This window comes from Urocitellus parryii, chromosome 12, assembly GCF_045843805.1.
Source record: "Urocitellus parryii isolate mUroPar1 chromosome 12, mUroPar1.hap1, whole genome shotgun sequence".
NCBI classification, from domain to species: Eukaryota; Metazoa; Chordata; class Mammalia; order Rodentia; family Sciuridae; genus Urocitellus; species Urocitellus parryii.
The window spans coordinates 20,372,368-20,395,403 of NC_135542.1; the positions used below are offsets into that span (position 1 = coordinate 20,372,368).

General features: G+C 33.9%; 1 protein-coding gene across 2 annotated transcripts in view; it reads left to right on the forward strand.

Annotated features, from left to right (window-relative positions):
• Positions 1 to 23,036, forward strand: part of Zc3h6 (zinc finger CCCH-type containing 6) — a 59,519-nt gene that overhangs the window by 32,408 nt on the left and 4,075 nt on the right. For both annotated transcript variants that reach the window (XM_026379970.2, XM_077791941.1), the window contains exons 4-11: positions 6,233 to 6,509; positions 8,190 to 8,323; positions 11,624 to 11,740; positions 12,484 to 12,595; positions 16,614 to 16,723; positions 17,531 to 17,784; positions 19,395 to 19,870; positions 20,193 to 20,426. In XM_026379970.2, coding sequence (XP_026235755.2) covers positions 6,233 to 6,509; positions 8,190 to 8,323; positions 11,624 to 11,740; positions 12,484 to 12,595; positions 16,614 to 16,723; positions 17,531 to 17,784; positions 19,395 to 19,870; positions 20,193 to 20,426 — 1,714 coding nt within the window. The remainder of the gene's footprint in view (positions 1 to 6,232; positions 6,510 to 8,189; positions 8,324 to 11,623; positions 11,741 to 12,483; positions 12,596 to 16,613; positions 16,724 to 17,530; positions 17,785 to 19,394; positions 19,871 to 20,192; positions 20,427 to 23,036) is intronic.

Here is a 23,036-nt window from a genome sequence, read left to right on the forward strand (position 1 = left end):
TGTTCATTAGGGATGTTGGTCTGAAATTTTCTTTCCTTGATGTGTCTTAGTCTGGTTTTGGTATCAGGGTGATACTAGCTTCATAGGATGAGTTTGGAAGGGTTCCTTCCTTTTCTGTTTCATGGAATAATTTGAGAAGAATTGGTGTTCTTCTTTGAAGGTCTGGTAGAACTCAGCTGAGAATCTGTCTGGTTCTGGGCTTTTCTTTCTTGGTAGGCTTTTGATGGTGTCTTCAGTTTTGTTGCTTAAAGTTGATCTGTCTTACTGATTTAGTTTGGGTAGGTCATACGTCTCTAGAAATTTGTTGATATCATCAAGATTTTCTATTAAGAGTATAAATTTCCAAAATAGGTTTTGATTATCATCTGTATTTCAGTAGTGTCTGTTATAATATTTCCTTTTTCATCACAAATTTTAATAAGTTGAGTTTTCTCTCTCTCTTTGTTAGTTTGGCTAAGGGTTTATCAATTTTATTGATTTTTCTTTTCAAAGAACCAACTTTTTTGGTCAATCTTTTGGATTGTTTCTTTTGTTTCAATTTTATCTATTGATTTTAATTATTTCCTGTTTTCTACTGGTTTTGGTGTTGCTTTCTCCTTTTTCTAGGGCTTTGGTTATTTATTTGTTGACTTTCTATTCTTTTAATGCATGAGCTCAATGCCATGAACTTTCCTCTTAGCACTGCCTTCATAGTGTCCCAGAGATTTTGATATGTTGTATGGGTGTTCTCCTTTACCTCTAAGGATTTTTTATTATGTTGCTAATAATTTTTGCTATCCAGTAATCATTCAATAGCATATTATTTAGTTTCCAGTGTGAGAGTAGATTTTATTTTTAATTTTATCATTGATTTCTAATTTCGTTTATTATGATCTGATAGGATGCAAAGTATTATCTCTGTTTTTTTTTTGTATTTGCTAATTGTTGCTTTGTGGCCTAAGATATGATCTGTTTTGGAGAAGGATCCATGTGCTGCTAAGAAAGTGTATTCAGTCATTGGGTATTTAGTCATTGATGGATGAAATATTCTATATATGTCTGTTAAGTCTTAATTAATTTTATATATATATATATATTTATTTATATATATAAAATTTTTAGTTCTATCGCTTCTTTATTTAGTTTTTGTTTGGAGGATCTATCCAGTGGTGACAGAGGTGTGTTAAAGTCACCCAGTATTAATGTGTTGTCGTCTGTTTGCTTCTTGAAATTGAGAAGGATTTTTCTGATGTATGTAGATGCTTCATTCTTTGGGGCACAAATATTTATGATGGTTATGTCTGGTTGATATATAGTTCCCTTAAGCACCATGAAATGTCCTTCTTTGTCCCTTCTTATTAACTTTGGCTTGAAGTCCATCATATCTGATATGATGATAGAAACCCCTACTTGTGGGGCTGGGGTTGTGGCTCAGTGGTAGAGCACTAACCTAATATGTTCGATGCCCTGGATTTGATTCTCAGCACCACATAAAATAAGTAAATAAAATAAAGCTATTAAAAAAAAAGAAAGAAAGAAACCCCTACTTGTTTATGAGATCCATGTGAATGATGTTTTTCTCATCCTTTTACTTTCAGTCTGTGTATGACTTTGCCCATGAGGTGAGTCTCTTGGAGACAGCATATTGTTGGGTCTTGTTTTTAATCCAATCTGCCAGTCTGTGTCTTTTGATTGATAAATTTAAGACATTTACTATCAATGTTATTATTGAGATATGATTTTTATTCCCTGTCATTTTAATTTATTTCTGGTTTTTAATTTGAATTAGTTTCTCCAGTGACTCACTGTTCTTTTAATGTAGTTCCTCCCTGTTCAGGTTTTCACTTTTATTTTTCACTTCTTCTTCATGAAATGTCTTATTATGTTTTGCAGTGCAGGCTTTTTAGTTGTGAATTCTTTTAACTTGTTTATCATGGAAAGTTTATATTTTATTTCATCATCAATTCTTTTTTTTTAAAGAGAGAGAATTTTTTTAATATTTATTTTTTAGTTTTTCGGTGGAAACAACATCTTTATTTTACTCTTTTTTTTTTAATGTAGTGCTGAGGATTGAACCCAGTGGCCCGCGCATGCCAGACGAGCGCGCTACCACTTGAGCCACATCCCCAGCCCATCATCAATTCTTAAGCTTAATTTTGCTGAGCATAGTATTCTTGGCAGGTATCCATTTTTCTTCAGAGCTTGGTATATATTATTCTAAGACCTCCTAGCTTTAAGGGTCTGGGTTGAGAGATCATCTGAGGTCCAGATTGGTTTCCCTTTAAATGTTACCTGTCATTTTTCTCTGGAAACCTTTAAAATTTTATCCTCATTCTGTATGTTAGGCATTATCATAATGATGTGCCTTTGTGTGGGTCTGTTGTAATTTTGCATATTTGGGGTCCTATAAGCCTCCTAGCTTTGATTTTTCATTTCATTCTTTAGTTTGGGAAATTTTCTGATATTATTTCATTGAAAAGATTGTACATTCCTTTTGTTTGTATCTCTGAGCTTTCATTTATCTTAATTTTAAATTTGTTCTTTTTGGGTTATCTCATATTTCTTGGAAGTTCTGTTCATAGTCTCTTAACATCATTTCTCCATGGTCAACCTTGTTTTCAAGATGATATATTTTGTCTTCATTCCCTGAAATTCTGTCTTTCAAGTAATCTAGTCTGTTGGTGATGCTTTCAATTGAATTTTTAATTTCAAGGATTTCTGCTTGTTTTTTCCCCAGAATTACTCTTTATTGAAGTGATCTTTCACTTCCTGTATTTCCTATTTCTCTCCATATATTGTCCTTTACTTCACAGATCAATTTAACTATGTACATTCTAAATTTCTTCTATGATATTTTTTATACTGTGGTATGGATGGATTCTGTTATTAGAATATCTTGGTTTTTGGGGGATGATTTGTTCCCTTGTTTTTTATTGTTGTTTGTGTGGCTACCCATCTGACAGTATGGATCTGATAGTGTCCCTGAGGGTTTCTAGTACCTCACTGTTTAGGGAGAGACAAATAATAACAACAAACAAAGCAAACAATATACAGTATTAAACCAAATAGTTGCTGCTATGGCATCTAGACTATTAATTGTGACAGTAAACAAATTATATGATCAGTTATTGCCTACAATAAAAATAGCAATTTTGCAAAAGCGTTTATAATTTTAAATGATGGACAAGGAGAGAACAGAAGTGATATAGGATGTGATGAAGGAGGGAGGACTAGAGAAGATAGAAGTAAAAAATTAAAGGAAGACTGAAAGCAACAACAATGGAAATTGGCTGTTAGTGTAAGAAAAGAGTGAAAGAGAATCAAGGAAAACAGGTCAGAGAGAAATAAAGTAAAAATTTAAAAAAATTAAAAATAAAAGATATAAAACAAAACTAAAATATACTAATCAAACATCCTAGTCCTTGACAGAGTGATCCATGAAAAATAACTGGCTTCAAAAATGCTAGAAATGGAAAAAAATGAGTATTTATAAATATCTATGAACCATTAAGGTCACAATTAAACAGAGGGGAGAGAGAGAAAGAGAGAGAGAGAAAGAAAATCTCAATGACAGTTAAAAAATTTCTTTCTGTTGCAGTTTAAAAGATTTTTCAGCTTCTCATCCATTTTAGGTGGGGTCATCTGGAGTATGATGCTCTACCCTCCAGATTGCTGGAGAGAGGTAATCCTGTAGGTGGGATTCTTGGAGGCAGGGTTTATGCTAAGGTGGGCTCCCGGCCCTTTGTTAAATGTCACTTGGTCTGGAGATTTTAAATCAGCACGCCTCCAAGGCCGAGTAATTGCCTATCCATGCTGGAAGACTATACTCCTGGGATCTACTCCTATGGTAAGGGACCCAATTCTTAGTCCCCTATGCAAAATGGATCCTTCCTTTGTGCTCCACAGGCCACTTGGAGAGATGGTGGCTCCTTCCCACATTAGGATATTGTGCAGTGCACCTCTCAGTTTAGTCAGACAGTGTCCCTGATCTCAGTGCTCCCTAAAATGCAAGTTCCTTTAATTCCCTTATCACTCCACTGTGCTGTGGAGGGACTTCTCTGGCTGGTGCTTCTGACCCAGCCACAGGAGTGACTGTGCTGCTGGGGATTTCTCCTTATTTTATTATATCCAATCCCCTGAGTCCCTGATCTGCCTTGAATATCCAGTTTTTAATTCTAATAAAGTTCCTCCACCCTTTTTAAAATTTATCCACCTTGCTGAGAAGCTGCCTGTCTACCTTCTTGGTTTCACCCCATGGAGCAGCCAGGAAAGCGACCTCATCTAGTCCCCCATTTTGAAAACTCTCATATGGTTATTCTATGTTTAACTTTCTAAGGAAGTGCTAAACTATTTTCAGCAGAGAAAAACATTTAGAGCTCCATTAGTAATGTAAACTTCTCCACATCCTTGCCAAAACTGTGATCACTTGTTATTTCCTTTTTTTTTTTTAATTTGGAAACTGGTTGTGGTTTTGAGGTACCGCCTTTTAAAGGAAAAAATAAAACTTTCAAAAATTTTATTTTTATGGTATTTTGAAAAATGTCTTTTCAGGGGTATGCTGCAAATTCTAAATCCTTGAAAATAAAGAATATATTGTATATTTGTTTGCTAGTGTTGCCATATATGCTGGGACTGGTCACAGTCTGAAAGCTGGAAGTCCAAGTTCAAGGTGCCAACAGGACTGGTTTCCCCTGAGGACACAGGGGAAGGGTGTGTTCTCAGCCTCTTCGCTTGGTCTGGAGATGGACACCTTCTCGCTGCTTTGGCTTTGTGTGATCTTCCCTCTGTGCACAAACGTACCGAGGTCTCTGTGTCTAGACTTCCTCCTCTTATAAGGACACCAGTTAAATTGGATTCGATTCCATTCTTAAAGCCACATTGTTTTAATTACTTCTTTAAAGGCCCTGCCTCCAAAAATAGTCATATTCTGAGATAGTGGGGGTTAGGGATTCCACATGAGAATTTTGGGGAGACAGTTCAACTTATAGCATGTCACAGTACTTTATCATATGTAATTAGAAAATAGGGCAGAATTAAATTTTGAAGATAGGTGACATCAGCCTCTTTAAGTTAAAAAATTATTTGAAATGTTTTAAATGAAACAATTTGAAACAATGTGATTTTATATCTTAAATCTATTGTGTCATACAAAGTCTTCATTATAAACATTATTAATTTTGTGCTAGGAAAGTAATGATGCCATTACTTTTATTTATAAAAGCTCTATTCTTTCTCCTAATTTGATGTTGCTAATCGCTTGTTAGTTTAGAAACCAAATTATTAGTTTGTTAGGGTTATTTTTGTATTTTCTCTATGCCTGCTTTATAGTTGAGGTTGCTAAGTTTTATTAAATTGTCTTCATTTAAAAATTGAAAAACATTATGTTTTTAGGTAAAGTTAGGTAAATATTAGAATATATATCACATTTAAAATTCATTAATCTAAAGATGATGCATAGTCTAGTCTTTTCTAGATCTTCAAGTTGTAATGATGTGCAATTTTTCTTGCTTGATTAAAAAATTGTCAGGATGTGATAGAATTAATAAAAATACTGACATGAAAGAGATAGACTTGAACATTATTATTAAATAAACTTATAGTACTAAATTGTACTTTTTGTTTGTTTTCCCAAGCTTTAGTAAGGAAGCAATAAAATGAATGCTTATTACAATGAACAGTTTCTAATGATGAGCTTTCTCACCATTAGGGAAAGTTCTGTTTTTCTATTAGACCTTAGATAAACATTTCCCAAAATTTTCCACACATACAGTTTTCTATTAAGCATAATGTCATTTGAGGATTTTTCAGTGCCAAGAGAATATGTACGTATTTTGCTATACCTCCCCAAGTGATTTTACTATCTTTTCCTAATTTTCAAAAGTCCTTTTCTTTCTTTCTTTCTTTCTTTCTTTCTTTCTTTCTTTCTTTCTTTCTTTCTTTCTTTTCTTTCTTTCTTAGAAGGAATTTGTGTATGGTGGTGTGGATTTTAGGTATTCCTGTGCATATGGATATTGAGACATAGAACATGGAAAATAAAAGCTAAAGAAGGAAGACCATAACATTTAATATCATCAGAGTTGCATTTAGCCTTCTGAATTTCGTGTTAAATAGTGTCAGAGGGAAATACGAATCAAGAAACAGAATTAATAACTGTCTTTTCTCCCAATTTGCTGGGGACAAAAGACATCATGTGTTACTGTCAATTGCTATATATAACTGAAAAATCATATAATGCTTGTCCATCTTCACTTAGCATGGACATATATCAGGAAGCTACATGACCTCAAAGAAGGATCAACATAACAAGAAGTTTAAAAGTAAAGAGTATGACGAGTACAGTGCCTACAGTGATGACAACTTTGGTAGCTACAGTGATGACAACTTTGGTAGCTACAGTCAGGAAACAGAGGAAGATTTTGCCAATCAGCTGAAACAGTACAGACAAGCTAAAGAAACCTCAAGTACTTCTTTAGGGTCATCATTTTCTAAAGAATCAGGGAAAAAAACAAGACTGAAAGGAGCTCAGCAAGGTAAGTCTGAAATTAGTCTTTTAGAATATGAGAGCCTTACTGAAACAGCAAGGTGTAGATTAAAAATTGAGAAATGTTTTAGCCTTTCTCAAGATTTGCTAATTATTATGGTACTCAGATCCATTTTCCTTTTTATGTAAGCCTTCAGGCTACAAATCAATCTGTATGATACCTTAATATTTCAACTATAAAGATGTTCTAATAATTTAAAAGTATAAACATATAATGAAACTTTCTTATATTCTCTCCTTCTATTTGATATTATCTTTGTTAACCTATGTGTTATTTATATTTTAGACCAATAAAGACAATACTGGGAACTGTAAATATGGTGATCATCTTTGCTAGGTAAATGTACATGGGGCTATGAAGCCTTTAAGATTGAAAATATGAACATAATCTAAGAAATTTTTGCAGTGATCACCAGTTTATCACTATATTGAAGTATCTGGTCCCTGGAGAGACCAGTACAAGTTGGTAGCTGGAGACAATAGATGAAGAAACTTTAGGTCATGGAAGGCTTAAATCAGCTTGACTGTGAATTATATCTCAGTTACTCTAAAGTTAATGAATAGCTTTTAACACCTGTGTTCTAGTCAATTAAATAGATGTACCATAATTTGCCTTAACAAATAGTTAGGTATGTGTGGAAGTACAGTGATTACGTGGGATACAAGTTGCAACCAGTTGTATTGTTCCAATTCTGCGAATGACCCTGTGATAAACTTAGTTGTACATATCTCAGAAAACATTGACAAACATAAGAATAAATTAAGAATAAATTATGAAAAGTAAATTTGCAAAGTCAAAAGACACAGATACACATTTAAAGATTTTTTGACTCATATGCCAAGTGGATAGCCAAAAGGTGAGTACCAGTTTATAACTACAAGGCACTCATCAGTGGGTAAAAATTCAGATTTCTCCTAAGTCCTACCAACAGAGATTTATTATTCTTTGAGGTGAAAACTGTTAATGTTATTTTTCAAAGTCTTAATTTCTTTGACTTATGTCAATGAAATTGAAAGTTTTTTTGATGTTTATTGGTTGTATTATAGATTTTAAAGATATTAGATCACTTTCAGTGTGACTTTGGCAAAATGAGAAATTACTTTGTATAATAATGTACCATCCTAACATAAAATTTTTAAAAATTGGAGTATCTTTTTAAGTACTTTTAAGTACCAAATTTTTCAAAAGCACAAAACCAGTATGATTTTTAGTTGGAGATATATATCTGTTCAAAATTATCAATAGAAATTTGGTTTACTCCAAATTATCCACTGATATCTATGTTGTATTCCTTAAATATGAATATAATGCTTACCTCTCTTTAAAACAGAAAGGCTTAAGAAAACAAAAAATGCTGTCTAATTGTCCTGTCTTAAGGAAAATTAAAAGAAAAAATACTAGTGTTGACTTCTCTAGCTATGAATATTCTTGTTCCTTGCTTCCTGTGTTGTTAACATCTCTTTGGAAACAAAGAAGCAAGAACCAGTACCCAGGAGGTAAAATGTAAAGATTCAGTTAAATTTTTTTCATGGAACCTGAGGAGAAATAAAAGGATGCAATGTATACTGTAGATTATTAAATTATTAAATATACTGTTCCTCATAAACTAATAGATTTCTAGATATGTTGTTTTTCTATAATATTTGAAGTACATTTTAACTTTTTTAGGTACTGAACAGAGGATTAAAAGTTTTAATATTAGTCGTGGACGTGGTTTGCCGAAGAAAATCAAACGAAAAGACCGTGGAGGAAGAGTCAATAAAGGGCCCGGTGTTTTTTCAGGAATGGATGACTTTCAAGAGGTACTGAGAATTTACATTTAAGGAAGAGTGGAGCTTTCCTATCTCTTAATATATTTGGTTGTTGGGGCTGGGACTGTAGCTTAGTGGTAGAGCACCTGCCTCATACATGTGAGTTTGATCCTCAGCACCACGTAAAAATAAATAAAAACAAAGGTATTGTGTCCATCTACAACTAAAAAAATAATAATAACAAAAATATATTCGGTTGCAAAGAAAGCATTATGATTTTAACACCTCTTTCCTAATAAATGAAAAATGTCCAGCTCAGATTAAAGAGTATAAATAAACTTCCCCTAAGCGAGAGTTGTTTTAAGTAGTCATGATTATGGAATAGAAGTACAAATTTAGGTGACCTAGAAATAAAATTGGTATGTGGGAAAGAACCTTAAAGTAAAATTGAGATGTTTCAAAGCAAAACTGTATCCCATTAGTCCTCCCTTGGCATTCCTTCCCTAGGAGTCCTCTTCCCCAGATAAAAAAATACCAATAAACTGCTAACAGCTCAACATGGAGCAAGACCAAGAAGGGAAGCAATGGTAAATCAACTTACTTTTTACAGTGGAAGGTACTGAAAGGAAGAGAAGAGAATGTGAATGGTTCGAAGGATAAACTTACATACCTTGCATGAAGTAGTTCTTTTTTAAGTATGTGTTGAGCTGAAATCTGAATATATTTCAACCCATAGCAACTCTCTGGACTAGATCTTGCCACTGTTATTGAGATATGATTGCATTATACGGAGTCAGGAGTAGGTTATTTAAAGCTGCAACCTTAAATGAACTATATGTTGTAATTTGAAAATGTTTATTTTCCTCATTTATGAGTTTAAAGGTTATAGGCAGAGATTTCTTAAGATGTTCTTCTTAGTATACTGTTTAAAGAGATGTTAGCAGCTATTAACTGCTAATGTTAGGATTTTCCAGAGTACTTTGATTGTAGTATTATAGCCAAGATGCCTATAGTTAATGTTACTGAGATATTTTGTACCTGTTTAAACTGAACTACAGAACTAGATAAATCTATCCACATCCTTTATTAAAATAATGAAGCAGTATTGGAAAGTAATATTGACAGAGGGAGTTATTAATGAAACATAAATTCAATTTGTTGCATTTTCAGGGTGTGTGTGTGTGTGTGTGTGTGTGTGTGTATGTGTGTGTGTGAGATTACTTACTTTTTCACTTTTCTTTTTTGGTACTGGAGATGAAACCCAAGGGCACTTTACCATTGAGCTACATCCCTAGCCCTTTTTAATTTTTTAAGTTTTGAGACAGGGTCTTTCTATGTTGCTTAGGCTCTCACTAAATTACTGAGGTTGACCTTGAACTTGGCAGTCTTCCTGCCTTGCCCCCAATCCCCAGTTGCTGGATTACAGGCATGTGCCACCATGACCAGCTAATTTTTCACTTTTCAACTTCAGACTTAATTCTTCAGATTGGCTTATAGAAGTTTGCATGATGTACTCTCTGTGGCTGATTATTTTATTATAGCCACAATTCTTAGTACAGAAGGCATATGTGAGCTAGTCATTTATATTCAACTGTTTTAAATGAATCCATGCCTAACTATAAAAATGTTTATGAATCAAATTTACGCAAATTTAAGATATTTTAAATGATTTTATCAGTAGAAGTAATCTCATTGTGTTTTCCTGGGACAAGTTGAGTAAACTTATATTTTTAAAATGAACCTCTAGGTTATTTGGTATTCTTGTGCCCTTTTCAGATTTCTGATAGTAAAACCCAATATCAGCAGTGAGTGCTGAGGATCAGATTTTAGTTGGCTATCTCTTGCTTCATGGGTTTGATCTGCAATTATTTTCAATAGATTGTACTGCATCTTGCAAACTAAGGGAAAGAGGGAAGGCAATCAAAGAGCAAATACCTATGATGTACAAGACACATTACACAGTAGGTGCTTGAAAAACAGTATTATTTTATAAAATATACGCATGTAGCTCATTATATTCAGCTTGTCTCAGCACCATATTCTGCCTTCTTACCCAGCACTTTTTGTTTATGGAATGGGGGATTGAACTCAGGGGCACTTGGCCACTGAGTCACATCCCCAGCCCTATTTTGTATTTTATTTAGAAACAGGGTCTCACTGAGTTGCGTAGTGCCTCACTTCTGCCGAAGCTGGCTTTGAACTCATAATCCTCCTGGGTTAGCCTCCCAAGCTGCTGGGATGATAGGCATGAGCCACTGTGTCTGATTTACCTAGTACTTTTATGCACTGTTTTTACACAATATTTTTACACTGAATAGAGGACTGGGGAGAACTAAGGAAAAGAAAAAGTACTTGGATTCTTTTTCATAATTTTTCCTAATGTATTTTTCTTAATTTTATAAGCTTAAAGGTAATAATTCTTGTTTTTCCTAAGAGGAGAAGACGTTTATTTGTGCTCATTTTTGCTTTTTTTTTTCCCTTAAAGAAAATACAGAAAAGCCACATACTTAGAAAACCTCTAATCCCACCATCCAAATACAGACACTAAAATGTAGAGGTATTTTATTTGAGTCTTTTTTTATTTGCCTTTATTTATTATTTTAAAAATGGGATCAGTTTTTCACTTCATAAGGTATTATAAGCATTTCCTATATCACAAAGGTCTCTATCACATGATTTAATTATGACTGTACCTTAATGTATTTATAATATATTTGACTTGTCTCCTACTTTGGGATGTGTTGAGTGTTTCTGGTTTTGTTTATTGTTATTATGTAAGTAGTTCTTTATTAATAATTGTTATAGATAAATCTATATTTGCCATTCTGAGAATTCCTTCAGTATAATCCTGAAAACTACAAATTATTTGTTAAACAATATGTAATTTTATTAATGTATTTGTTTTTGCAGTTCTAGGGATTAAACCTAGGGCCTTGTGCATCCTAGGCAAGTACTTTACTACTGAACTACTCTCTGACTGGCCCCTGACTCTAATATGGATATTTTAACTTTTTTATGACATAACTACTAGCAGTATATGAAAGTGCATATTTTATGGCATCTTTGCCAAAACAGTATTATTGTGATATTTTGAGTTTTTTATAATTTTGTTTTAAAAATATAAGTATTACATTCTTATTAAAATAGAAGTAGCTTCTTTTCAATCAGTGGTAGCAATAAGCAGAATACTAGAAATAGCTCTCCCTCCAGTTAAATGAATAGTATCAAAATATTCAATCTTGATTAACCTTATTAGTCAGTTTATACTGCTGTCCAGACCCACTTAACTATATATTTTTAATACCTGTTAATATTTCATATGTTTCATTTAAATAAAACTTTTTCTTGCAGTATAGTAAACCAGGGAAAAAATGGAAGGTGATGACTCAGGAATTTATTAACCAGCACACCGTGGAACACAAAGGAAAGCAAATCTGTAAATACTTCTTGGAAGGAAGATGTATTAAGGTAAGATGTGTAAAGAGTGTCACAAGTCATTCTGACTTCCAAAATAATCTTTAACATTTAAAGTCTTTTATGGGAGAGGTTAATTTTTGTTTCATTTCTCACATAATCATAATAAAACTAGTTCTTTTTTTTTTTAGTTGTTGATAGACTTTTATTTATATGCAGTGCTGAGAATCAAACCCAGTGCCTCACACATGCCAGGCAAGTGGACTACCACTGTGCCATAGTCCCAGCACCATAAAACTAGTTCTTTAAAATATATCTTGTATGAAATTACAGTACACTGGATCTCATTTAATTATATTCTGGGACAACACTATCACAATTTGTAGAAATCAGATTTTATTTAACGAATATGTTAATATTTGTGGCAAGTACTGTCAGTGTGGCAAATACTACAATGAATATGAAATAATCCTTATAGTGACCTTACCAAGTAATTATTGTTATCATCCCCACTTTATATATGGCACCAAGAGGCTAAATAAGATCCCATGGAAAGTCAGCTTGAAATGGTGAGTGCTGGTGGGCAGTGTCTTCTGAGGCCTTGCTCAGTCTGCTGCCTCACTGCACATAGCCATGTCCACTGCTTGGGCAGGGAACCTAAGAGATCGTTTACATTATTATTAGCTCATTATTTAAAGACTGAAGAGAAGGACCATAATTCCATTATGAAACCCCATGGAGGAAATAAAGTTCAAATGTTTCTTTTTCATTTCTTACTTTTTTTTTTTTTTGAACAGGGAGATCAATGTAAATTTGATCATGATGCTGAGTTGGAAAAGAGAAAAGAGATCTGCAAGTTTTATTTACAAGGATACTGTACCAAAGGAGAGAACTGCATTTATATGCATAATATCCTTTATTAAAGATGTGTGTTAACCAGAATGTTGAGGTTTTAAAGTCTCATTGTGGTTTTAAAAAATCATAAATACAGTTTAGAAATCTTAGCTTGGTTTTATGTTTAAAACAACATATTACATAAACCCAAATTAGGCAAACTGACTTTTGTTCTTTAGGGAAATGAAATAACTTCCTTTAGAGAAAACTATTAAAAAGGAAGCTTTGTGTATAAAATAATCTGCTTAAAATATTTTAAGCGACTGTACATCCTGAAGAAATAGTTAGAAAAATATTTATCTTACAACTTTTTACTTAGGTTCATAAGTTGAAAATTATAAATTATCATTGTTGAAAATATAAAGTCAGTCTCATCAAATCTACCACCCAATGATAAACACTGTATATTCTCCCTCTGTTTCCTTTTGGAAATATATACATTTAAATTGTACTCTTGCTCCTAGGCAAGTAAGAATTTCATTATATATATAGTGTAGTGGCCCATTTAAAAATATATATGTATTATGCACCTTTCCATGTCAGTTTTCCCCAGAATACCTAAGATGTTTGCTTGCTGTGCTTACAACTAATGAAGCTTCTCCATGGACTTGAAACTCTATCTTGACGGAGACAAGAATGTTAATACATACTTTTTTTCCCCTGGGTTTTCTGTGAATTTGTTTGCCTTCATATCTGTGTTGCTTTGCTACTTTATATGCTGTGATATATTAGATTCTCAGATTTATTTTTCTAGGTTCTTTTTTTTTGTACTAGAAATTGAATCCAGGGGTGCTTTACACTAAGCTACATCTCCAACCCTTTCTAAGACTTTTATTTTGACACAGGGTCTCACTAAGTTGCTTAGGGCTTTGATAAATTGCTGAGACTGGCCTCAAACTTTCAATCCCCCTGCCTCAGCCCTCCCAGTTGCTAGGATTATAGGCATGTTCCACCACAGCTGGCATAAAAAGACATCTTCTTAGACAGTCTGGAAACTTTCTATATTGACTGAGTACTAGTTGAAATTAATGAAGTAAGTTTGTCAAGTTGATAATGAAGTTATAATTGGTAAGAAAAAGTATCATTTATCTGTTTGAAATAGATATGGAAATATTTGCAGATGAAATTGTTGGGAGTCTCCCTGAGAACTCCCGGGCCTTTCAAACATGGCGGTGGCAAATTGCCATTGGGCAGCTAGAACTCCCTGGGCCTTTCAGATAAGGAGCACCTAATGCAACCTGGCGACAGGCAAGTTGCCAGTGGGTGGATAACAAGTTGTTTTGAAAACCTTCTAATTGGTCCTTCTGTCTTCGTGGACAGTTCGTGCCCCCCATGAATCTTATGCAGGGAGGACGTGCATGCGAAGTAAGGTGATGACCTGACCTTTACTATGATTGGCCCCGGGAGCTTCCTGGTTTAAGATAACCGACTTTCACTTTCTATATAAGCTAGCACCAGCTTGCAGTAAAGTACTTCATCTTTGTCACTGCTATCTGTGTGTGTGCATTTTAATCTCTGACAACGAACCTTGGCCTTTCAGAAATATGTTTGGAATATGCTCTAAAATTCTCAAGTTTTTGGAGTGAGTTGTGAAGAGAGTGTAGAGGTGATTCAGAATCACAAAATTGCCAAATGATGAAACTGGTTGACCCTCCATGGTTAGCATGAGGAAGTTTATTTTATTATCTTTATTTTGGCATGTGTTTGATAACTTTCAAACTAACTTTTTAAAAAAGTCTTTTTTTATTTATTTATTTATTTATTTATTTATTTATTTATTTATTTTGAATTTTAACATTTTATTTCTTAGTTTTCAGCAGACACAACATCTTTGTTGGTATGTGGTGCTGAGGATCGAACCCGGGCCGCACGCATGCCAGGCGAGCGCGCTACCACTTGAGCCACATCCCCAGCCCCCTTTTTTTTTTTTTTAAGAGAGAGTGAGAGAGGAGAGAGAGAATTTTTAATATTTATTTATTTTTTTTTTTTAGTTCTCGGCAGACACAACATCTTTGTTGGTATGTGGTGTATGTGGTGCTGAGGATCGAACCTCGATCCGCACGCATTCCAGGCGAGCGCGCTACCGCCTGAGCCACATCCCCAGCCCATAAAAAAGTCTTAAGTAATGTCATTCTTCAGGGTAACTGTACCTACAGTTCATCTTAAACCTTTTTGGCATTTTTCTATGCTAAATTATAGATGTGTGAGGGAACGTATACATGAATATATACTCAAGTTTTTCCAAAAGTGAGATCTATGTTTGTAAAGATTTTATTGTTTTACTTAATATTTATGTTTTTAATTCTATTTTGGGGTGTACAAATATTAAAACTTTTAAAATATTTTTATCAGTTGACCTTGTTTTTTTCTAAATGGTTAACTCACTGTCTTATTTTAACTAATGGCTTGGTGCTATGGCACATGCTTAGAATCCCCAGTCTTTGGGAGGTGGAGGCAGGGGCTTTGTGAGTTTGGGGGCCAGCTTGGGCAACAGAGCAAGTAAAAGGCACTTTTACTAGATCCCAAGTTTGTTTTTTTCTTTAAATAAACAGTTCTGCTTCTTATCCCTTGTGCTATTTAACTATTCCCCACTAAAAGAGTATGTTTGATATTTGTTAGGGTATATAAATGTCTCTTCTTTATCAAATGTTATAATAAATTTGTCTTACTCAAGAAAAATTATTTTTTCAGATTTGACATAGTTCTTCAGAAACTAGACACTTATTAAACTCTTGTTTCTAAAAGTTTTTAGTTGTTCCTTGGGTTTTTTCATAATCATGCCATTTGTATATACTGATCATTTTATTTCATTAACAGTATTTATACTTCCGATTTATTTTTAATTATTTTGTCTACACTTTCAGAATAAAGTTAGGTTATAGTGATTATGGAAGACATGTTTTGATGATAATGTCCTTTGAATGGCTTGTAGCTATAATTTTAAGATTGATTTTTTAAATATCAAGGAAGTAAATTCTTACATTACCAAGAGTTTTTTATAAAAAAGAAAAGAAAAAGAAAAACAATAAACAAACAAAAAAAAAAAGAATTTTGAATTTTTTTTTTCTTCATGGTACTGGGGATTGAACCCAGAGCCTTGTGCATGTTAGGAAAGTACTCTACTTCGAAACTACATCCCAAGCTAGAAGTTTGAATTTTATCATTTGTGTTTTGCATGCTCCAAGATGATCATGTGATTTTTTTTCTCCCTTGACCATGTCAATATGATTGCAGTAATGGGTATTCTATGGGCCTACGCCACCCCAAAATGGTATACTTTCAGTTTTCTTCCAAATTTAATAGTTTCTTAGAAGTTTGTCTCCAGAAACTTAAGTATGATAAGTATTGGATATATTTGCTTTTAAATGACATATAAACCCTCATTATTTTCATCATAGATATAAATTGTTGATATAAAATTTATATATGCTGTAAATTTTATTGTAGAAAGTAGCAGGACCTACACAATTACAATACTGTCATATTTGATACAACCATTATAATTTTTTTTCCTTTCAAAAAGTGATTTCTATTTTTAATAGAATAATAGACTTAAAGCTTTTAAAATATTTTTACATAATGAAAATATTAATATTAAAATAAACAATAAATTATCTATGTAGTTATAGAAGCTTCAGCATCATATACCATACAGTCCTGTTGATTTGGCACAGTTTTTTTTTATTGTAGTAAGAATACTAACTCTGGGCTGGGGTTGTGGCTCAGCGGTAGAACACTTGCCTAGCACAAGCAAGGCCCTGAATTCGATCCTCGGTGCCACATAAAAAGAAATAAAATAAAGGTATTGTGTCCAACTACAACTAAAAATAAATATTTTTAAAAAATATTAAATATGAAATCTATTCTCTCAGCAAATTTTTAAAAAGATAAAATACAGTATTGTTGGCTATTAGCACATTGTTTTATAGCAAATCTTTAGAACTTAATCATCTTATATATAACAGTTACATTTTTGGTTTAAAAAAATTAGACCTTGATTTACTTCTGTCTGTTCCTTAATTTTTTTGTTTACATGAATTCCCATGCAAGTTTTATCATAGTGGAGCAAAATGTTATCAAGGAGACAACTGTAAATTTTCCCATGATGATTTGACAAAAGAAACAAAGAAACTTTTGGATAAAGTGAGTAGCATTTTTTTTACCTTGAGTATTTGTTACATTTCTCTACAGATTAATTTTACTGAGATCACATTTTATAAAGTATATTTTATGGAATTCTGATAAGATATAGAGGATTTGCTATTTGATGTTTATTCTATTAATATTGTATGTTAGAAAAGCTGAATTATTGTATTAGGAATTAGGAAATTTTGCTCTTTGTTCTGCATTAAAAATCTTGTTTACAGGCTAGGGATATAGCTCAGTACATAGAGTGCTTGCTTCTCATGCACAAGGCCCTGGATTCAATCCCTAGTACCACAAATGAAACAAACAAACAAAAAAACAAACTCATTTACTTTGAGCAGCATCGTTTACCTCTTTGAACCTCATTCTGTTTTTCTGTTTTGTTTTCAGTGGGGGAAAGAGTGGTGCTAGGGATTAAACCCAGGGGCACTTTACTGAAGAGCTATATCCCTCGACCTCTTAGTTTTTTCATTTTGAGGCAGTTCTTGCTAAATTGCTCAGAGCCTTGCTAAATTTGGAGACTGGCCTCAAACTTGGAATTCTCTGACCTTAGCTTCCTTGAGTCAGTGAGATTTCAGGCATGCACAACTGCACCTGGTTACCTCATTCCATTTTTTGAAAATAATATTGTCTTCTTAACTTGAATAGAAATAGCTTTAATGGGTTACATTAGTTAAAGCTGACCCATTTCAGCTTTAATATTGTATTATTCTATTTCTAAACTAGTTAACTAAAGTTTTCACAATTTTTAATGTGAGAAAGAAAGCTTATTTTGAGATAGTAATCTTTACCAATTATTTTTAGGTGTTGAATATGGATGAAGAACTTATAAATGAAGATGAACGAGAATTAGAAGAACTTAGAAAGCGTGGCATAACTCCTCTTCCCAAACCACCTCCTGGAGTTGGGCTTTTGCCAACTCCACCAGAGCATTTTCCTTTTTCTGATCCTGAAGACGATTTTCAGACAGATCTCTCTGATGATTTCAAAAAAATTCCATCTCTTTTTGAAATAGTTGTAAAACCAACTGTGGATTTAGCACATAAAATTGGGAAGAAGTAAGTTAAAACTTTGCAAATGGCAGAAATATTCCCCCTAAATATTTACTTTAAGATACTAAGTTGCATTTCAAATTAATTGTCTAGTTAACATTAGGTAGAGATAACAGATATCTGGCATGCACTCAGATTGCTGCTTCCCCTTGCTCTTTGTCCCCCCCACCTTTAAGAATGTGTGTGTGTGTGCTCGTGTGTGCGCTCCCTGGGGATGCAACCCAGGACCTCACAAATACTAGGTAGCACTCTACCACTGTGCAAATAGTTTGAGCACAAATTGTTTCTCAAACACCAGACACTCAAAACAGAATCTTTGCAGAACTTCAGAAACCTGTCAACATAGTAATCTTGGAAGGACATTGCCAGGTGGATGGATTGGCATTCCTCCTGCCAGATTATGAGCCTACATTTTTATTGAGAATATCTTCAAATAGTGGATAATATGTCTCCAGTATGTTTGGTTCTTTTTGAAAAGTAATTTCTTAGGCTATTAAAGGAAAACCTCTGAGTAAGCTGGATCTAGAATTCCATTTTTTAACAATACTATTCCAACTCTGCTGCCCATCCCTTAGTGTCTGTGCACTGTAAGGGCTATAAGTCCCCTTATTGGTTAGTTTTTTAACCCTGAATACCCAGGAAAGCAATGAGGTTTCAGTGGATGAGTAAACATCACAACTAATGTAACCCATTAAAGCTATTTCTATTAAAGTTAAGAAGACAAGCAGGTCTACTGTTTTGCTAATATTATGTAACAAATCCAGGCAATAATAGAAAGATTTTATAAGTATAATGATTAGAAGTGGAGAGGCAGATTCATTAAAGGCAGTTTCCTTCAATAAGCCCAAAGGATTTCACTGACAAAACTATTAGAAATGGTAAATTAGAAACTGAGCACGGTGGCACACACCTGTAATACTAGCGTCTCGGGAGGCTGAAGCAGGAGGATTATGAGTTCATTCAGCCTCAGCAACTTAGTGAGGCCCTAAGCAAGTCAGTGAGACGCTGTCTCTAAATAAAATATTAAAAAGTGTTGGGGATATGGCTCAGTAGTTAAGCACCTCTGGATCCAATCTCTGGTGCCAAAAAAAAAAAAAAAGGAAAAGAAATAATAAATTAGCAAAAGGTACAGAAAGAAACGAAACATTCAGAGACGTCTCGAAGTCTTTGTATATGCCAGCAATAACTCATTGGAAATTGTAATAAAAAGTTATACATATTAGTACAATTCTAATTTTTTTTATAAGAAAAGTGTACATATACTTAGAAAAAGGAGTAAGACAGAATTGATCAAAAATTTTATCTCTGGATGATGGGATTTTAGAAGTGATTCTTATTTATCTTTGTACTTTCTGTGTTTTCCAAAATATCTGTATTAATGAGTAGGCTTTAGAACAGCCAGTTGTAAGCAACAATTTAAAAAACTGAGCTAAAAGGAAAACAAGAGATAGAAGTAGAGTTTCCATTTAACAGATGATATAGAACAAGTTGTTTCTTAAACACATGTTATTCTATTTGGATATAGGAAATCATACCTGGTATCTATTTAGGAGTGGATTATTCTTATTTGTCTCTTTTGTTTGAACTAAGAAACATATTTTTTTTTCTCTCTACAGACCACCAGCATATTATAATAGTGCCTCACCACCAGGACCACAATTTCAGGGAAGCAGCCCATGTTCTCAGCATATCTATAGTTCTGGGTCAAGTCCAGGTCCTGGACCTAACATGTCTCAGGGACAAAATAGTCCTGTGATGCTCCCAGGCTCACCTGGACATCACCCATGTGTTGGACCTTCAGGTCTACCAGTGCCACAGAGCCCACCTGAAATCGTAGGTCCTCATAGTCAACCAGATACACCCTTGACACCATCGAGTGTGAGTGGTACTTACCACTCGCCAGGCTTCCCGGGACATGCTGTGAAAGTGCCCAGAGAGAACCACTGCTCTCCAAGCTCATCATACCAGCAAATTCCTGGGGAAATGCAGCTCAATACCAATTATGAGTCCCTGCAGAACCCAGCTGAGTTTTATGACAATTATTATTCACAGCATGCTGCCCATAATTTTCAGCCTCCTGATAACTCTGGTGGTAAGTTTACCTTTTGAAATAACTCATTTCTAATTTAAAATATTCAAAGTTTGATTTTTTGTTAAAAACATTGATAGGAATGTATGTTTTAAAATAAAGCAAAGTGAAACTGTTGAAATTAAAACCTTAAAATATGTTCTCATAGCACCAAAACAATACAAAGAGTAGAACTTTGGAGAAATAATAGAACTTTAGATAACTTTTAATAATACTTGAAAGTTACATAATACCTGGCGATTCCAGTGTGATGATTATTAGAATTTCAATGTCTTAGTTGGAGTCTGTTCATGCGGTGTCTGTCCCTTCCCTGTTATGACCACAGATGGGATGTGGCATGGAGAATTTGCCCAGCAGCAACCCTCCATTGCTGAGGATTCACCTAACCTGGGAAGTGGGCATGACACCAGCAGCAGCCTGACAGGCCATGGCCAGCTGTCTACTCCAGGACTCCTCCCTGCTGTGCAGAGAGCTCTTTTCCTCCGACTTACTCAGAGATACCAAGAAGATGAAGAGTTAGCCAGCAACCACCCTCACAGGACACCAAGCAAGGAAGAAGGTGTGTCAGGAGCTTAATAGCATTTTACCTATTTGAGTACATTAGAATGTGAAAATTAGTACCTCTGAACTATCATATTTCCAGTTTGTCTTGTAGCCTCCATCTTCTTAGAACTGCTTGCAGTTTCAGTGACATTAATGCTTCAGTGCTTTAATTAATTGCAGCCACGCACACCTATAATCCCAGCGACTTTGGAGGCTGAGGTAAGGGCATCACAGGTTCAAGGCCACCTTCAGCAACTTGGCAAGGCCCTAAGCAACTTAGCAAGATTGTGTCTCAAAAAGTTAAAAGGGTTGAGGATGTAATTTAATGGCAAAGTGCCCTGGGTTCAGTCCCCAGTGCCCCTTCCCTTAAAATAATAATTAATTTCAAAGGTTTGACTTGAAGTCATGAATACATTTAAAACTGGATTCAAGGCCTAGGTCATCATATTTACAAACAATTAAGCTTTTTCTTTTTTCAGGAAGAAAAGAAATAGAACCAAAAAAGGGTGCCCTCCAGTTTGGGGATTTTGAGTTCTAGCTCTACTTCAAAATAATGCAATTATCAGAGAAATTTTTATGGGCATAGAGTGTATACTTCTATATTATTAAGAAATACTAGGTAAGCACTTCACCACTGAGCTGGGGATGTGGCTCAGTGGTGGAGTGCTCACCTAGCATTCTTGAGGCCTGGTTTCAATCCCCAGCATCACCAACCAAACTGAAAAAAAAAAAAAAAAAAAAAAGAAAGAAAGAATATTTTAATATAAAAAGATTATATGGAGACAGTAAGTTTATCTTAGTATTTTTTACATTGTTAAGTGTACAGCAATTAGTTTATTTAGTAAGGATGAGGAAAATTTAAAATATCCAGTTCTTTTTATGAATTATAAAATTTATGTTGGCCATTCTTAAACATTAAATTTATGAATAACCATGTAAATTAGGCAACACTAGCTAGTGTTAGATAACTCCAAGCTATTATATGAACATTATTTGTGAAATTTTTAAAGAAAGTAACATTAGCTCTCCTAGTATCTGATGTCACAAGAAATGAGGGATTCCTAATACATGAATTTCCTATACAGTTTAAACTTACTTCTTTAAGTGATAAAACTTAATTTAAAATAATAACAATTTTTAAAAAATGTGTATAGCCTCCTCCTACAAACACAAATTAATTTTTTTTTTTAGTTCTGGGGGATCAAACCCTGAGCCTCACACATGCCAGGCAACAAGCAAGTGCTCTACCACTGAGCCACATCTGTAGCCCTAAAAATAACCATTTTAATGGTAATCTTTCTATTAAGTCTTAAAGACTTTTAAGTTTTAATAAGCAAGAAAATTAAAACTTATAGATGATAAAATTATATATTATAACATTATATAATTGGTGATGTTCTGTGAGGATCGTTTGCTCTACATATAGAAATAATCTTAAACTGAGCATGGTGGTGCTGGTCTGTAATCCTAGTTACTCAGGAGGCTGAGGCAGGAGGATCACAAATTCAGGGCTAGCCTCAGCAACTTAGTGAGGTCCTGTCTCAAAATTTAAAAAATAAATAAAAAGGGTTGGGGATGTGGCTCAGTGCTTAAGCACCTATGGGTTCAAGCCCCTATACCCATTGCCCCACCCCTCAAAAAAAAAAAAAAAGAAACAGAAGAAGAAAGAAAGAATCTTGAATAGCTAGATTTGTTTGTGTTTGTATTCATTTTTATAAATCTTAATGCTTTTATGAATTTTCTCTTTTGATAAAAAGCTGTTAATTCTATTCCTATTTAATATCTGTTTTCTGTTGGGCAATATCTATTCTTCTGTCATTGTATTACTCTATTTATTCATTCCAAAAAATACCATCAGAATGCTTATGAAATATATTGATATGAAAAATAAGGATAAGGGGCTGGGGATGTGGCTCAGCGGTAGCGCGCTCGCCTGGCATGCGTGCGGCCCGGGTTCGATCCTCAGCACCACATACAAACAAAGATGTTGTGTCCCCCAAGAACTAAAAAATAAATATTAAAAAAAAAAAAAAGAAAAATAAGGATAAAAGAACTATTGTGAGGAGTGAAGTTACTATATAGAAATATTCAAAATAACCACAACTAGTAAAAGTGAATCAGTAGCCCAACTCTAGGATTCCTGGAGGTTAGAGAGAAGAGAAGAGAAGAGAAGAGAAATCTATTGTCTAGAAGTGGATTTTACAGACCCTGAGATCTGAGGAAAACTTTTTGGCATTGTGGTGTGTGTGTGTGTGTGTGTGTGTGTGTACGTGTACACACACATACATATATAGGTATATATATAGGTATATATGTATATATGTATATTTTTCTAAACCATATCCTATCCTAAATACCAATGCTTTTTTTTTTATAAAAACTTCTCTGTTCAACTAATCCCATAACACTATAAAGTTTTATATAGTAGGTAAAGGTGAAAATATCTATGATAGTCTACTGACCCAAGATGTTCTAAGACTGATTTATCTAATCCCCATATAGATATATTATATATAGGTATTAACTATAGATAATGTGTGCATATATGCTATGGTTTGACTGGGGTGTGAAGAGTAGATTCTCTGTGGCCAGTTCAAAACCATCCTGTGTAAGCCTTCATTCCAGA